Consider the following 18217-nt stretch of genomic DNA (forward strand, 5'->3'; position numbering starts at 1 on the left):
TCAGACCCTCCCCTCCCCACCCCACCCCCGCCACGGCCTATAGGGGAAGGCTCCCACACGGCCAGCCGGGCTCAAGACCAGCTCTGTTCTCAACAAGAAGTTTACCGAGCAAATTAGGACAAACGGATGCTTTAACTACGAAAAACCTGAAAGAGAGGCTTTTTGAAACATTCCTTCTATGTACTTAGAGGAATACTTAGAGCTGCACAAAGAAGTCGTCACTAGCCAGAGGTCGCTAAAGTTTAACTTAAAATAAAATTGCAAACTCAATTCCTTGATCACACTGGCCACGTGTCAAGGGCTCAGGAGCCACATGGGGCTAGCGGCTGCCGTATTCAATGGCACAGACAGGGAAACAGCACTGATTTCCATTACAGAAAATTCTACTGTACTCTTCTGATTTGTAAGCACCATTTATATATAATTCATTAATGAAAAGCCACTTGATTTTTCTGATCCTATTAAACAACCCCTCTAGAGGCTCCTTCCAGGTAACACTTTGCTATCAAAGATTCAGTTTCGAGTTCCTGAGAGTCATTTGCCCATATCTACAGAAAATTCTGTTAAGTATGTATGCACACCCATACTCGAAATATGAAGCTATTAAAAAAAAAAAAGGCATGAAGCTATTTTTGTGTTGATATGGGGTCATTCCCAAGATTAGCAGTAAACAGAAACAGCAAGGGGCAGGGGCTGTGTCCAGTATGGGGACATCTGGGGGCAGGCCCACGTGCTTGTGTGTACACAGGAGAGTTCTGGAAGGCTATGGAAGTAACACTGGCCATCTCACGGAGGGAGGCAGGGAGGCTTAAGGATGGAGCAGAAGAGGTATAGCTTTTTACTGCATATGCTGCTGAATTTTGTACTATTTTAAACTTTAAGAAAATACCACATATGCACCAATAAAAGGTTATGCACTTAACTGTTAAAGGTGGGTTGTCATACGTGAGGTAATTATATTTTTTCAATATGCATTTTATAGTTTTCCTGTAATATCTATGCATTCATTGTGTGGTTAGAAGTAGTCAGATTTTTTTTTTTTTTTTAAACAATTCTGCACATTTTGGATGTTGTATTACTTCCAACAGGTCTACATTTCAGCCCGTGGGGTCCAGATTTTACTACACTTGTGGGTGAAATGGAACTCTCTTTGAGTCGCTGGAGCCAGGGACAGGATGGGGCAGCAGCAAAGAACAGCCAGGGGCCTGCCCCCCCGAGGTGCGGAGACCCATCAAGAGGGTGACCCCGTGGCCCCCGGCAGGCCTGGGACGCACACCTGACACTGTTGAGCACAGCCTTGTCCTTGGCGGGCGGCTTGGTGATGGGCCGCTTGGTGCTCACCACCTTCACGGGGTGCTGCTCCTTCCCACCCTTGCTGTACTTGCTCTTGTCGAACTTGGGCTTGGGCACGCCGTACTTCCGCAGGATCTGTGGAGCGGCAGAGGGAGGGGGTTCCTCAGGCTTACCCCAAGGCGCACCCGAGGCCCAGCACGGCGGGGCGGGGCCTGGGCAGCTACCTGCGTGAGCTGGTCCTCCAGCACCTTCTTTGGAGGCCGGACGTTGGTGAAGAAGAGGTGCAGGAGGTTGCCTGGGGTCTGCGAGTTGATCTGCTCTTTGCTAAGATAAATGTCTGACACTTTGATGGGCTTCGCCGGCGTCAGGCTCAGCATCTGTTCCGAATGGGCACAGCTCTTAAATATCTCCGTCAGCACCTCCCTGGCACCGGGCACCAGCTTCTCGCCTGTTATAAACGGGNGGGGAACAAAACAATTCTGCTGTGAACATGCTGTGTCAGGACGCGCCTGGTGGTCTTTTCTCATAAACCACTCATTTTGGAATATGTGTAATAGACAGTCAGCGGCAGTGAGGAGCTAGCCGCCACAACCTGGTTTCCCCTTCTTGGCCACACATCCAGCTGCACGCCCGGCCCGCTCTGCTGCTGGGAGCGGTCCCGGGACGTGGAACGGGAGCCCTCCCTGCGCCAGTCTGCCCTCTTCTGCGCTCATCCCCTCTCTGGCTGCACGGAAACAACAACCCCCTGGGACTCCGACCTCAGCACTCACCCTGGATTCTTCCACGTGCAAGAAACACACTCCCACTGGGTTTGAGCCACTGTCCTCTTAGGGCTGCTCACCACAGCGGCTTAATCTGCCTTAACTTCAACAACACGTTTGTGACGGGCAGTCCCAAATGGACAGGAGGGTACAGAGTCCGCAAGGACTTTTACTGCAAAGCGCGAGCTGTCAAGCACATCCCACAGCATTAGTGTGCTTCAAAACTGGTATAGTGAGCAAGTGGGCAAAGAAGAAAAAGTTGGATGCTTAACCGACTGAGCCACCTAGGCTCCACCCAAAATAAAAAAACTTTTAAAAAAATTATTAAAATTTTACTAGCTTGTTCACTGTGGATATTTTGCATTAACTTTGCCTTCTATAAATATAGAATTAAAGTATTATTCATCTAGACTATGGAGATTTTTGGAGCCCATTCAATATTGTGCCCGCGGCCTCACCTACCTCACCCTGCCCCTGGCCCTGAGGGAACATCTCAGAATGTTAGGACGAGGAGATAAAAATGTGAAGCACCAACAAAAGCCATATTCGGGATTACATTTTTGTACTGTTAAAGCGTAAAGCAATTCCACAATACTATATGAAATTTTGCACAATATTCAGGATTCAGAAGGAAAGACACGGATTAAAAATGTTGAGGAAGACTAGTACTAAATAAAAGTGACCACACAAAAGACTGTAATCGTACACAGAAAAGAACAGCCATTGTTTCTAAGTGAGGCGGGGGGCGAACTGGGGGCTTCAGGCGGGAGCCGGCTGCTACATTCTGCTCGGCGGGGCCTCGGGCCCGTGTCCCGGATGAACACCCCATATCGCACAAAAGAAGTGGGGAAGCCACACAGGGTCCACCCCAAAGAGTCGTCAGAATGACAAAGTGGGACTTGGTGAACAGGAGCTGGAACTGTTTCTTCCCCACGAGGCAGAGTGGAGGCAGGGCCACTTGCTGTCCCCCAGCACAGGCCAAATGACCACCAGCAGTGTGCTTGCCGTGTCCCAGCTCCACAGGACGGACCAGAATAAATACAAAGCAAAATGGGACTTGAATGCAAGTCCACTTTCAAGCCTGCAGTGGGTCGTGGCACAGCCGTTCCTGTGGGCTCTGGTCTGGAACGCAGCGGCTGGGGGCAGGGATGCCGATGGCCCTCGGAGCCCTGACAGCTTCCGTGAGCCAGGCAAAGAACCTCGTGTCCCGTCTCCACATCACCCTGGCATCATTTCTCAAATCGCCAACCCCTAGAGGTGTCCCCCGAAGTTCCTTTCTCAGGTAAGGTGTTAAAAACAAGGGATACTGAGGGGCACCCGGGTGGCTTAGTCTGTTAAGCTGCCGACTTCGGCTCAGGTCATGATCTCACGGTTCGTGGGTTCGAGCCCCGCGTCGGGCTCTGTGCTGACAGCTCGGAGCCTGGAGCTTGCTTTGGATTCTGTGTCTCCCTCTTTCTTTCTCTCTGCTCCTCCCCAGCCCATGCTCTCTTTCAAAAATAAACATTGTGTAAAAATTGGGGATATTGGGAAAAAAGTAGAGGATATTGGGTACAAAGAAGGGAGAGGACTTTTGTTCATTTTTTTCCTGTAAGTTTAAAACTGCTCAAAAAAACCCAGTTTATTAATTTAAAAAAATCCATAGCCCACCTTTAATTGATTTATCATTGAAATAATCTTCTAACCCTGGGCTCCCCTGAGTATCAAACAGACTCTGATTTACTACAGATACGGTGAGAATCTCCTCCGTGGACATCTCCATCAATTCGTCTTCACCGTCCAAACTTGACAAACCAATCAAGTCATTGTTGTTAAATAAACTTGCTCGAATTTTCTCAATTTTGGCTCGGGATCGTATCTGTTGGAACAAAGAAAAGGGTCAGGATTGGAGAAGAGGACCGAATGACCTTGTCTTCCTTCCCCGCCCCTCCCTGAAACCCTGTCTTCGTCTTCAGTGCCGGGAGCGCCGTCTGACCCAGCAAGCTGGCCTTCTCCTGGCAAAGTCTCTGCCACACGTCAACAGCACGAGGAAATCTCTGTCGCTAACCCTGGCCAGGTGCGTGGCTCTACTCTGATGCTCAGGGAGCTAAAGTCCATACTCAGCTCGGAAAAAGCCCCCCAGGAAGAAGGTGCATAGATTAAGAGAAGTGATTCCAGGGAAGAAGCCAAGCACCAGGCTGTCAGGCTTTGCTGTCAGAGCTCCCTGGGAGAGGAAGGTGAGGCACGGTCCCTTCCAAGGGCCCTCCTCTCCGTCTCCAGTGAGGGGAGGACAGTTTTACTCGGAGCCTGAGTCCCCACAGGAGGCGGGATTCCTAAACAAGGAGGCCCAAGAAGCAGATGGGATCTGGAAGTGTGAACGTGACCTGGAGACTCAGCATCTCTTGAACAGAATGACAGGTCTCTTCTCACACTGACCAGTGCAGATCCCTCCTGCTAGCGGCAACGTTTAAAACTCAAGGCAGCCAAATGTGTACCGGCGGCCTGAGGGGGAATGCGCTCAGAAAGCCCATCCACCAGGAAAGGTCGGCCCCTCGAACCCTCTACCTCCCTCCCACTGTCAGCAATGAACTGCATGACTTCATGAAACCAGACCCGATATCACTCTTAGAGATGTGACCGCAAACACAGGTAATCAACACAGTGAGTCCCTGCGGTTTCCAAGGGCTGCTGCAGGGAGCTCCCTAAGTGTCCCAACGGCCCCTAGCAGTTAACCCCTGGGAAATAACACTGGAAGGTCTCAAGAGGCTTGGGGGACTCAAGCCGCCCATGATTTCAGTGGCTGCCACAGTGGGAGCGCGGTTACCTCCACGACGGCGAAGCCTCTGATGGGGCGTGCCGCGAGGGGCTGGTTGTCCAGGGACGTGACCGTGTACATGGAGCCCATGTCCGACACGGAGGCCGTCTCTGCGTTGTCCAGTGGCTCCCCGAGGCTCCCCAGGCTGCCCAGGCTGCCGGTGCTGCACAGGGAAATATCTAGACTCTCCTGGCTGGACACCACGTGGGGCTCCAACAAGCCAGGGGGGAGGGGCGGCTCGAGGCCCGAAGGCAGCGGGTCCACAGAGAGGTCACTGACCGTCTGCGAGATACCCTGGGAGCTGCAGATGGAGGCCTGACTGGTGGACGCGGACGCGCTCATGCTCATGGCGGGGGTCAGGCTGCTGGACGTGCTGACCTCCAGGCTGTCTGTGCTGGGGAAGCCGAGGGTCTTCTCCGGCTCGGCCTTTCCGTCGCCACCCTCGGCCTTGTCCTTTGGCTTCCTGAGGTCTTCGTCCTGCAGGGGGATGTAGATCTCGTCTTTGAAGACCCCGCCGTGGGCGTTGCAGGCCTTGCGGATGGCGCCTCTGACGATGCCCTCGTCCAGGTGGGTGGGGATCCCCGAGATGACCAGCAGGCGGCTGTGGGCCGTAGGGCCTACCAGCGCCTGGCAGGCGTCGGCGATGGCATCGCTCGTCACGCCCAGCCCCTGCGGGTCCTTCCTGGTGAGGTGCCGGAGGATGATGAGCAGGGTGAGGGCTCGATGAAACCACAGCATGTCCTCGGGCTTGCTGCCCCCGATGCTGAGCACGGCGGGGTCGGATTCCACGGAGCGCGAGGACTGGCGCTTCCCGGAGGAGGAGGCCTTTTCCCGCTTCATCTTGACTTTTTTCCTCTTAGACAGGAGGCTGGGGCTCTGTGGGGTCTGTCCCGGGGAGGAGGACGAGGAGGACGAGGAGTCACTGAGGTTTGGGGCGGTCGTTGAGGGCACCCCGCTGGCCGTGACGCTCATGTTGGTGGGCAGGGTCACCTCGGCCACCGCCAGGCACCCTTCCATGAGCGCATGAAAGTAGGTGGAGAACCGGCCATGGTCCGCGGCCACCGCCGCCCCGGAGCCCCCGCAGGCGCCGCCCGACACCCAGCTCTGGGTCTCCTCGTCGTACAGCTTGTGGAGCTCCGACTGCAGGGCCATCAGCATGGCCAGACAGGGGTTCAGCTGGAGGGCGATGGAGGATGACAGGCCCGCAGGGTGCTTGCGCTGCTCCAGGCCGTGCACCGTGCGCAGCAGCTCCGCCAGCAGATGGAAGACGAGCTCCTTCACGCACGCCGCCATGTCCGTGGTCCACAGGAAGTTTCCTGAGGCAAACACAACACAGCAACAGCGGCGGTCACTTGTGTGGCCCCGGCTCCAAACCAGGCTCCGTTCCCGGCACGTGACACGTTCAGCCCTCACGGCGACCTTGCAACGTGCAGCACCTAGTTACTAATCCCCATCTAACAGATGAAGAAGCTGAGGCTCAACGAGCTGGGGACCGGCCAGCTGGCCCCGGAGCCTACGGCCTTAACCCCCATGCCACACGACTGTGCAGAGCCGGCTTCTAGGGCTCACCCCCCCCAAAAATCACTTTCTTTCTCGTAAGGTTATCAAGCGAGCTACTGACAAGTCACAAGAATAGTATTTCCCAAACCACGAGATGCTTGCTCTTGGGGGCATACGATCCAATTTTATCAGCTAGCCCAGAAGTCCACACTGACAAGGTCTCCTTTCTAACTCCTCTTCCAGCCCTGATTTGGTCAACAAGAAAGCCCTGCTGCGGGGCTGGTAGATATACATCCTTGACAGAGAGTGGGCCAAAGACCGGGAGCCTCTGACAGGCAACAACCGTCAGAACTTCCGAATAGTAACTGTTTTTATCTTTAACCTTCTGGTTACGGCAAGAGAGACCAATTTTCCACGCAAAGTAGCAACTTACAGCTCCCCTTAAAGTTTAAAAAATATGAAGAGCTAAATGCCAGAAAAATCAATAAACACTGATAAGCATGATTCATAGACATGGCAGAAGTCACAGAAAGTAGGCATGAGAGGGACTAAAGTTCAAGGAATTCGGTCTAGAACAAGATGGGTCACAGGTTTATACCAGGATCCCTTTGTACCAGATGTGTGTTTAAATTCACACAGTCCTGCTGTGAGCATGGAGCCCCAAGGTCAGGGCTGACTTATCGAGAATCCAAGCAGGCCCAGAACCTACAAGGGAGGGGACTAAGCTGTCTGACCTCTTAGGGGTGATGCAGTTTCATAACTATTTTAGTCTATTTATGGATTTTTGAGGGGGGGAGGGAGGGAGCGAGCGAGCAGGGGAGAGGCAGAGAGAGAAGGAGAGAAAGAATCCCAAGCAGGCTCTGCACTGTCAGCACATAGCCCAGTGCAGGGCTTGAACTCACGAACTGTGCGATTATGACCTGAGCCAAAATCAGCAGTTGGACGCTTAACCCACTGAGCCACCCAGGCGTCCATTTCGTAACTTTAATTGGAAATGAACTCAGGGTTGTCATGGCATGTGGGTGCTCACGAAGCCATTCACAGAGAACAAGGGTCTATGGCGCCCGAGGCCACACCCTTAGATGCTCATGTGACACCCCTCCATTGACCTTCCCCTGCTGTTTGGCATTTATATAAGAGGACAGCAGTGGGGAGAATTCTACTCCACTAACACTGCAAATGGCGGCCAGTGAGTGGAGACCTCTCCTTCCCACGGTGGTTCCCCACTCACCTTCCCTGATCCCTCCCCCAGTGCATTTTAAAGAATTTGATTTCATTGCAACAGCTAAAAACTGGCAAATTCACATCAATGTCTGCATTACCGATTTTTTTTTTAAAATAATGGCTACCTTCCCATGCAGCAATGAGTGACAGGACTCAGTGACTATCTGATGGAGCATGAGGTACCTGGGCCCACTTTCCTTCTATTTCCCCCATTTGTGTCATCTGTCTGACCCCTGAGGGCATTTAAGTCTGCACTATCACTTCCCATCCAACATTTTATGATAAAAAAATTCAAGTACAGGGGCGCCTGGGTGGCTTAGTCGGTTAAGCGTCCGACTTTCGCTTAGGTCACGATCTCACGGTTCGTGGGTTCGAGCCCCGCGTCAGGCTCTGTGCTGACTGCCAGCTCAGAGCCTGGAGCCTGTTTCAGTCTGTGACTCCCTCTCTCTCTGACCCTCCCCTGCTCACACTGTCTCTCTCTCTCTCTCCTAGAGAAAAATAAAAAATATTTAAGAAAAAAAAATTCAAGTACAAGGGGAGGTTGAGCTACTTATAAAATGCCCATATACCTACCGCCTACATTCTCCCATTACCGTTCTGCTAAATTTGCTCTTTATTTACTTTTCTCTCTATTCACCCAGAAACTCATCTTAGTATTTGATTATTTCAAAGTAAGTTGCAAGCATCAATCTGTTTTATCCCTAAACACTAATGCAGACATAACACTAATGAAGTTCAAGTTTATTTAGAATTTGAGATAAATTTACACATGGTAAAATGTACAACTCTGAAGTTTACCATTCTATGAATTTTGCCAAAATGCAACTCCCCTTTTAAAAAAATTTTTAATGTTTATTTTTGAGAGAGAGACAGAGACAGAGAGAAAGACAGAGTGTGAGCAGGGGAGGGACAGAAAGAGAGGGAGACACAAGATCTGAAGCAGGTTCCAGGCTCTGAGCTGTCAGCACAGAGCCCCTGACGCAGGGCTTGAACTCATGGACCATGAGATCATGACCTGAGCCGAAGTCAGACACTCAACTGAGCCACCCAGGAGCCCCAAAGTGCAACCTCTTTTTAACCTTTCTGGAACTACGAAGTCATGATGCTTGATTTTGCAACATCAATCACTGCCACACCACCGTTTACCTCCAAAGTTACAAAAATGGCACATATTTGGGTTTTAAAGTGAAGTGTGGTAAAATTAATCCTATTTTCACGGTTAGTTGCCACCCCTGAAAATAATGAAAACACCCGCGCGCCATTTGTTTAGAAGGCTATACCCTACTGTCCGCTCCACAAGCCCTCCTCACGTGGCTACAAGCTGACGAGGGGGCACCAGCGCGCAGGCACTGAGCCAGCTCGCCCCGGCCCGGCCCTGGGGGGCGGGAGGCCTTACCCAGCAGCTCCACCACCTGCAGCAGGACAGATGTCGGGATGGCGTCGGGCTCATCTTCGGATCTCCCTTCGCTGTCTTCCAGTCTCCAGGAGAGCAGCTGCTCCGCGAAGGCCATGGCCAGAGGGAACTCCAGGGGCAGAGAGTGCAGCACCAGCACGGCCCCGGGCGGAGGGGACACCCCTGGAAGAGGGGCCGAGGAGGAAGGCTTATGACTGGCAGCACTGAGGCCAAATAACCCTAAGAAAGGGTCTCCCCAGGTATGTGTGGAGGAACAGGGCTGGAAAGCCCACCTGCTCGTCTGTTGGGGGAAAGGGAAGAAACGTGTCTCTCCCACGCTCCACACAGGCAGCTGCCGCTGGAGGAGGAGCCAGAGGCCATCCCCCTAAGGAGTCCACTTGGTGCAACCACGGGACAAAGGGGCAGCAATGAGAACAGGGAAGGAGACGTATTCCCCAGCTGGTTAGAAACCAACCAGCCGAATGACCCAGCACGGAAATACTACGTCAGACTTTAAAGGTACTTCACTGGAATATTACCAGCTTGGTAAAGAAATAAACAGCCATTTGGCGTGGCTGCAATCCTGTGAGACCATTAGGCTTATACTTAGATTACAGAGTGGGCCAGTAAGGGGCGCCCCAGACTGGCACTACCAGGGCCTTGAGCTTTGATTTTCTCTTACTACCGGGTGTCACTGCCGTGGCCTGAATCTGGCCAGAGATGCCACAGTGACAGGAGAAAGGCCCTAAGGCCTGATCCCGCCTCTTACCCTGCACCGCGCCCCAAGGCCCGCTGCAAGCCCTGACCGGATGGAAGTCAGGGCGTCAGGGGCCTGGGGGTCTTTGGACAAGTCAGAAGAAACCACAGTGACTGGCCTGCACTTGGGGGTGACTGTTTATATGGTGATCATTGGGGAATGAGTGGAGAGCTTCTGCTTTTTAATTATAAAGTTTAAAAGACAGCTAGTATAGGCAAAACACTATGAAAAAATCGGTCCCAATAAAAAGAGATATGGTTGTTTAGCAATAAGCAAATCACTTAAGTAGTCTCCTTTTGTTTCATTCCCTAAAGACAAAGGACAGGGGCTGTGGAAAAGCCAAAGCCCCCCCCCTTCTTTTTTTTTTTTTTTGAGAGGGAGAGTGTGAGCCGGGGAGGGAGAAGAAGGAAAGAATCTTAAGCAAGCTCCACGCTCAGCGCAGACCCTGATGTGAGGCTTGATCCCATGACCCCGGGGATCATGCTGAGCCGAAATCAATAGTCGGATGCTCAACCGACGGAGCCACCTGGGCGCCCCTCAAATACATTTCATCGTGTCTAGCAAACATGCATCCATCTCTTCTTGTCAAGCGGGACGAGGAAGTGCGGTGACCAGGCTATGTTTCCTCAGAAACGGAGTCAGCTGGCCCCAGGGCACAGGTTTAGCCTGACCTAAACCTAAAACCATGCAGGCTGGGCAAAGAAGGCTGGGGGGACAGCCTCAGGTAGGCCTCCTGGCCGGCCACCAGGCCGTTTACGTGGAGACTGGGCCGGGGGAAGATGCTCGCCGTGGCCAGAGCCCCAGGGGAGCCACTCCCACCTGAGAGAACTGGGTTTTACTGACAACCTGAGAAAGGCAGCTGGGGTACTGCAGGAAATCCCGAGGCTGCTCTGCTCACATCATTCTCGAGAGCACCCACGGGCAAAAAGAAACTATCTTCAAAGAGAAGGAAAGCAGAGAGTGACCTCAAGCTGTTCTTCTCACCAAGAGCCACACCTCAGGGACTTACCCAGTTTGATGTGGACCTTGTCCGTGGACAGGATCACAGATGGGTACTGGTTGGCGGTAGGCGGCGGCGTGAGGCCGGTGTTGGCGGGAGATGCATCCCGTGGATAACACATGGCCTCGATCAGGTTTAGCTGGCCGTTCCGCTTCACTTTGTGGCCAAGCCCGTAGACAAGCACCCGTGCCCACGGCGCCTTGTACAGGGAGGAGCTGAGGAGGAGGGGGAGGAGAGGAGGGGAGAGGAAGAGAGGAGGGGAGGGGAGGGGAGAAGAGTCAGCAGAGTCCGGGCACGCGTGCCAGGGAGGGGCAGCGGATTCGGCACCAGGAGGAGGGTCAGAACCAGGCATTCCTAAGTCATTCCCACCACGTTTTAGAAGGTTGTTCTTTATAAAGACTAATTTCCAAAACACAGAAACGTGGGAAGAACTATAGATTAATTTCGAATACGGTACACATTAAATGGGAAAACAGTCTGAGTCTGTCTCCTGCCCGTTTCAGCAGCATCCACTCTCCTCTCCTCTCCCGTCACCTCTCCCGGAGAAGGGGCAACTTACTCTTTGCGGAACCCAGACTGACTTTCTTTGCACGACACCACGACAAAAGCCGCCCCGGGGAAGTTAACATCCATATTGACTTTGGACTCCGAGATGGGGAACTCTTCCGAGGGGAACTGCTCTGGGGCGGTCTGCGGAGACATTTAACCAGGAAAGGCACAGGCTACACGGGGGGCATTTCACCGCCCAACTCCCAGGCGAGCGGCGGGGCCGACGCAGTGCAGACGCAGGCTCAGGAGGCCGGGAAAGCTGCCTGGGAGGAAGGCCGGTGCGGATGGGACCAGGCGGGAAAGCCTCGAGAGAAAGGAGACTGGTTTGGAAGGCGGGGGTGGCTGGGAAGAGAGAGGGCCATTCTCAGCAAGCCAAAAAGCCTTCCAATTAAAGGGGACAACCCGGTTCAGGGACAATGGAGTGTCAGACTTGTACCTGCAGGAAAGAGCAGATCTGTTTCGTGAGCTCCAGCAGGCTCTCCTCGCCCTGGTGCAGGGTCCGGGTGATGGCCACGCTGAGCCACTCTCTCACTATGTGGGAGCTGCCCTGGTAGAAGAGGTCTGTGGCCGAGCAGTTCTGGGAGTGCACGCAGTGCTGCAGAGACTGAGCCAGGAGGATGGAGCTGGAGCTGATGGTGCCATCTGGGGCCGGGAAAGAACACCTAAGTTCGCCAGAACCACAGCAGCCCACGGGGGGCGAGCCCGGGTGCTGAGCAGCAACCGGTCCAGATAATGGGCCGGGGCCGCTTGGACCCCACGCCTCGGCAAAGACATTCCCAGTCCGAGCCTGCAGGTTGGCAGGTTGGCGGGGGCAGGGAGTTCCCATCAGTGGTGTATATTTTTGCTTCCTTTTCAGCAACAAAACCGATTCCTAAAATGAAATCTCAAGTGGGGGCCCAAGTCTATTAACGCAAGTGGAGCAGCTTCGATGCAGGGGTCCCCACAGCCTGACCCACTGGCGTGCCCTGGCCCATCCGGGCTGCAGCAAGGAACCTCTGAGGGAGTCTGTAAGGCAAGTGTCAGGTCGCTAGGGCAAAGCTTCTTCCACATACATCTTCCAGCCTCCTGGGCATGTTTGGGGCTTCTGAGTTCTTGGGGAGGGCGGGGGACCCCAGCACACACACATGGCCGGGACGCCACAGCTGGGAGGTGCTCGCCGGGCCTAGAGTGCCGTCTGCGCTCTCACGTCTTGCTCCCTCCCCAGCCATCCCAGGTGCTGGGAGGTCAAGGGGAGCAGGTGGAGGCTGAGGTGCCGGGGAAAGACAGAGGGGCTCCCCGGCCTCGGGCTCGGCTAAGCAGATCCATCACTGGGCCCTCACCAGGGGAACCAACACAGCCTCGGGACTCGCCAAGGACCCCAAGGTTAGCAGGTCCACACAACCCAGCCCGTTAAAATGGCTCCACCCAAAGCTGCCACAAACCACTTCAGTCCGCCATGGAGGAGCTCGGCAGCAGGAGCCTTTTCCTTCGCAAGCACTGCCAGAGGGAACGTGTGGCAGCAGTATGGTGACAGGATTTCCTAAGTGATACTTAATTTTCCTTGATCCACAGTTTGTCTGGGAAGTGCAATGGATGTTTGAGGTTATCAAGGACTCAGCATGTCATGTAGCAAACCTGCACTTCTCAAAGTGAAGAAGCACTGCCGAGATCACTGGGACTCTTCAGGGCCGTTTATGTACACTAGTCTGAAGGCACAGTGCCACACGGGGGCGAGTACCGCACTGGGGCCGGGCTCACACTGGGCTGTCCTGCCCTGGGCTGCCAGCGGCGGCAGCAGCAAAGTCAAGGCTCACCTGGGAGGGGAGGTGCCAGGAGCTGATTGGACAGCAGCTGCAGGTGCTCCAGCGTGATGTCCCGGACGGCAGGGATGTGGAAGAGGCGGGTGAACAAGTGTGGCAGCTTCGGGGCGAAGATGTTGAGCAGGGCCATGCGGCAGTACAGCCGGGCCAGCGCGGCCTCGCACCGGAGCAGCTCTCTGCGGGGAAAGCAGGGAGAGGCACTGAGCGCGGGCCCCGGCTGGGCCGCAGGCCTCTCTGGCCTTGTGTTCTGTGTGCGGAGTCAGGCACTGGTGTCTTAAATAAAAAGCTGTGTTAAAGTATGTTTAGATTTTCTCTACTCAGAAATCACTGTGGAAAAAAACAATGAAAATCTAGGTCCACACAGAAACTTATGTCCACGTCAGCATTACTTTTAGTAGCCAAAAAGTGGAAAGAATCTCACTGTCCATCACGTGAGGGAGGGTAAATCTACACAATGGAATAGTCAGCAGTAAGGGATGAAGTACTTTGTGCCTCAACATGGTGGACCTTGATGACATTCTGCCAAGAAAAAAAAAGGGCAGACACAAATGGCCACATAGTATAGGATTCCATTTAAATAGATTGTCCAGAATCCAGAAAAATCCACTGAAATAGAACAGAGCTGAGCTAGAGGACAGCCCGGGTACAGGCTTCCTTCCTGGGATCATGAGAAGGTTCTAAGATCGATGGCTGTGATCACCACATGCCTCTGTAACTATACTAAACACCACTGCCTTGTATACTTTAAATGGATGAATGGTCTGGTATGTGAATTATAGCTCACTAAAGTGGTTCAAAAATACCCACTGTGCACATTTTTTGTGTGATGAATTTATCAACTGATGGCAATTCACCTTGAATAAGAGCTCATTAGTGACTAAGCAGGTCTCATTTAGAATTGCCTCTCTTGGCAAATAATCTAATACTAAGCGTAGGGGAGCCTCCCTGTGTTTCCTTAGCTAGTCACATTAAAAATTCTCCTGGTATTAAGCACTAAACTAAAAAAGCAAGTTAGAAGCTTTTTGTTTCTATTGTTCTAGCAAGTATAGGTTTAAAACCCACTTGGAGCCATCAGGGCTTATTCTGTATTGCCTAGTGGTCCGAATTAAATTTAACGCCGGCCCTCCTAACTCAGATTTGGGTACAATGGCAATTAACAGAGGCACGTAACACCTGAGGAGTTTGCACAGCTATGAAGATGAACAAAACGCAGTTAAGAGGTGGCATTTAGGTGGGCTCTTTCTCACTCCCATGAGTCTGTGATAAATTTGTGCCAGGATTTAAAACAGACCACTTCTACCTACCTGTTTCCCTCCTCCTCACAAGGACGGTGTGCACTCGCACAGCGTGGAAGGCTCAGGGCAGCCAAACAGAGGCGGTCTGGATGTGCAAGCTGAAAGCCCTTACTGACTCCCCAACAGCTTTCTCCTCAGATTTCAGAGGCTGCAGTTGGAATGAGATTATTCTGGGTTGGCCCGGCAGCCCCTGCTCTGACTCTGCAGACTGTTAATGCCTTTGAAGCCACAGCTGAGCCCTCCACCACTGTTTTTCTAAGTTCTCTCTCAAACCCACACGAGCACTTCAGACAGAGCCTACCTCTGATGACAATCCAAACTGGGACCAGAAAGCCAGTCACTTTATTTTTTTTAACATTTATTTATTTTTGAGAGAGAGAAAGACAAAGCATGAGGGGGGAAGGGGCAGAGAGACAGGGAGACACAGAATCGGAAGCAGGCTCCAGACTCTGAGCTGTCAGTGCAGAGCCCGAGGCAGAGCTCGAACCCACAAACTGTGAGATCATGACCTGAGCTGAAGTCAGAAACTTAACTGACTGAGCCACTCAGGCACTCCCTTCAGTCACTTTATTGATCAACCCATACAGCTTCTTATTTCTCCCAATACCCAGATCACAGCCATAATACTGAGAAGAAACATCCTACATCTGGAGCCTGATTGAAACTCTACAAAGCACTGTGCCTTTTCACTCAGCTATTAGTCAAAGGTTTATAAGTTACAACTGATTAGGGGCACCTGGGTGGCTCAGTTGGTTAAGCCTCCGACTTTGGCTCAGGTCATGATCTCACGGTTTGTGGGTTCAAGCCCTGCATCGGCCTCTGTGCTGACAGCTCAGAGCCTGGAGCCTGCTTCAGAGTCTGTGTCTCCCTCTCTCTCTGACCCTCCCCTGCTCACACTGTCTCTCTCTCTCTCTCTCAGAAAGAAAAAAAAAAAAAAACACTAAAAATACAACTGACTAAATAAAGCTTTAAAAACTTTTAATAGTATCATACTGATATTCAAGCATATGTTTTGGGATCCTTCTCAATAGATATTTTGAGTTTACAATGTGAGCCAGGGCCCAGATTCGGCACTGGGGGCTCTAGCAAAGGAGTCTGTTTTTAGGAACCTCATATTCCAGGAGGAGGGGACACAACACAAGAAATGAATTTAAAAAAGCAAAACACTCAGGTCCTGGAAGAGAAGTGAAATGCAGTGCTATGACGACATGTAGCTTCGTGCTTACTTTAGATGGTGAGGGAAACTCTCCTGGGAAGGGGGACAGACTGAGATCTGAATGACAAGAATGAGACAGCCATGCGACGTTCTGAGCCAAGCACTCCAGGCCAAGTGGAGAGCACACGCGGGGCGCTGCCGAGGACACAAGCGGGTGTGTGGGAGACAAAGGATGGCCAGCAAGGAAGTACGTGGAGGGGCAGAGGATCTGAGGCTCGGGGTGGGGGGTTCGTGAGGCAGGTTAATAACGAATTCTCCAAGGGAAATGGAAAGCTGTGGAAGGTCTGAATTAGAGGAAAGAGATTACTGATCTTTAGGTTTTAACCCACAGAGTGCAGGCATGTGCGTCCTTGGAGATCGCCTCCCAGTGCAGGGCACAAAGCAGGTGCTCAGGAGTCAAAGACCAAGAAATAAGCTGGCTGTTCACACGGTGCTCAGACAACCTCTTAGTGATCTCTTCTGGACTGGCTTTACTCTTTACAGCTTTCCCACACTCTTCCCATCTCCAGCCACCGCTCAACCACGCTGGGTGACACGGGATCCCACATTTCTTCCCAACTGCTGCAATTCTGCTGTTATTTTACTAGCTTCTTTCTCTCTCTTAGCTTTGAAGGAAAACTGGTCAACGATGAATGGTCCGTTGGTAAAACACAGGAAGTGCATTTCTGTGGTCCACTAGAAAGAAGGGCTCAGTTACCTGTGAATCTGAAGGTTGGTATTGTCCAGCGTGACCAGCCCGTTGGTGGCAGTCCTTCGATAGCCTGCTGGGGGCCTTTCCAGCATGTCAATGGGATACCAGTATCGGACCAGCACACCTTCACTTCGGAGGTACGTTTCTACCTGCACCAACTCATTTACCTACAACAGTTAAAGGAAATGTCTATTTGACTTTCTGGGCACTGATCTTTCCCCTCCAAGTTTTAAAATACATGTATTATATATAAAACCAAAGTTTTGTAGTAATAAATGTTAGTTTCATGTCACTGATTGAGTCTAACAGTTCAAAGACATCTGGTTAAGTATTGATAGTGTGTTGGGGCGCCTGGGTGGCTTAGTTGGTTAAGCGTCCGACTTTCGCTTAGGTCATGATCTCGCGGTTCGTGGGTTCAAGCCCCGCGTCGGGCTCTGTGCTGACTGCCAGCTCAGAGCCTGGAGCCTATTTCAGTCTGTGACTCCCTCTCTCTCTGACCCTCCCCTGCTCACGCTGTCTCTCTCTCTCTCCTAGATATAAATAAAAACATTAAAAAAAAAAAATTTTTTTTTAAAAAAAGTATTGATAGTGTGTTTAGTTTTTTCATACCAGTTTTCAAATGTTAACTGGGATGTACTCATGAGTTAGAAATTAATTAATTTAGATTTCATTATTTTTTAAAGTTTATTTATTTTGAGAGAGCGAGAGAGTTCCAAGCAGGCTTCACACTATCAGCACAGGGCCCAGTGTGGAGCTCGAACCCACAAACCGTGAGATCATGACCTGAGCCGAAATCAAGAATTGGACCCTTAGCTAACTGAGCCACCCTGATGCCCCTTTAGATATTATTGTTTAAGTAATCTCTATACCCATTGTGGGGCTCGAACTTACAACCTCAAGATCATGAACTGCAGCTCCACCAACTGAGCCAGCCAGGCACCCCAGGAGTTAGAAATTTAAACACAACAGTGCTATAGTTCCGTAATAATCAGTACATACTGTTTTATGTTCACTGTTCTTATGTTAATAATTTTGTAAAAGCAGGGACCCTGACAGCTCTTTTACTCAGGAAAATTAAAAGGGAACTCAGGCATACACATTTTTGGATTCAAATCCAAACATAATTTTTACTTAGGATTAGTAGAACAAAAAGAATTAAATTACTTGAGAAATAATTATAATTTTAGCAAAATTTCTTTTTTTCTAATTTTTACTTGCACACATTTCTACTGCTAAAAACCACTGTCGGTTATATACTTTCTGACAACCAGGATCAGAAATCGTATCAGAAGGCAGTAGGACATTAATAGTATTACCAATGGAATTTTCTACTTTATTTTTTTAAATGTTTTTAATGCTTGTTTATTTTTGAGAGAGAGACAGAGCATGAGCAGGGGAGGGGCAGAGAGAGAGGGAGACACAGAATGCAAAGCAGGCTCCAGGCCCTGAGCTGTCAGCACAGAGCCTGACGTGGGGCTCCAACTCTTGAGCTGTGAGATCATGACCTGAGCCGACTGAGCCACCCAAGCGCCCCTGGAGTTTTCTACTTTAAAGTTTACCTTCGTAAACCACCAGTCCAACAGCCTCTCTTAAAAATTTAATGATTCAAAATTAAGTTTGAGTACAATGGAGTCAGCAGAAGATGTAAAATTTTCCATTTCAAAGCATTAGTGGCACCTAACATTACCTGTGTCTGTACCTCTATCTAGATTCTAGCTTATCTACATAGAGACAGATCCTTTTTTATCAGAGATCCTTAGGCTTGAACTATTGGCATTCATCAGTTTTCTTGCATGAGAAACTTCTCAAGTGTCAGCATGTGCATGCAGCCGTAGGGATGTAGTCAACGCTTTCACACAGGGCTCTGCTTTAAGAAAGCTTTGGCTTTGCCCTCACACATCCTCTGTTCCTTCTTCCCCACCCACGCCCCAACCCCCACCGGCCACCG

At 51.3% G+C, this 18217-nt stretch overlaps 1 protein-coding gene across 1 annotated transcript in view; it reads right to left on the reverse strand.

Annotated features, from left to right (window-relative positions):
* HECTD4 (HECT domain E3 ubiquitin protein ligase 4) overlaps positions 1-18217 on the reverse strand; it is a 139656-nt gene that overhangs the window by 14427 nt on the left and 107012 nt on the right. The window contains exons 55-64 of the mRNA XM_077747960.1: positions 16276-16436; positions 13062-13243; positions 11705-11910; positions 11279-11409; positions 10729-10934; positions 8966-9145; positions 4855-6161; positions 3702-3909; positions 1518-1741; positions 1277-1428 (exon numbers count right to left, since the gene is read on the reverse strand). Coding sequence (XP_077604086.1) covers positions 1277-1428; positions 1518-1741; positions 3702-3909; positions 4855-6161; positions 8966-9145; positions 10729-10934; positions 11279-11409; positions 11705-11910; positions 13062-13243; positions 16276-16436 — 2957 coding nt within the window. The remainder of the gene's footprint in view (positions 1-1276; positions 1429-1517; positions 1742-3701; positions 3910-4854; positions 6162-8965; positions 9146-10728; positions 10935-11278; positions 11410-11704; positions 11911-13061; positions 13244-16275; positions 16437-18217) is intronic.

The sequence above is a fragment of the Crocuta crocuta genome, unplaced genomic scaffold (assembly GCF_008692635.1).
Source record: "Crocuta crocuta isolate KB4526 unplaced genomic scaffold, BGI_CrCroc_1.0 scaffold29, whole genome shotgun sequence".
Lineage (NCBI taxonomy): Eukaryota > Metazoa > Chordata > Mammalia > Carnivora > Hyaenidae > Crocuta > Crocuta crocuta.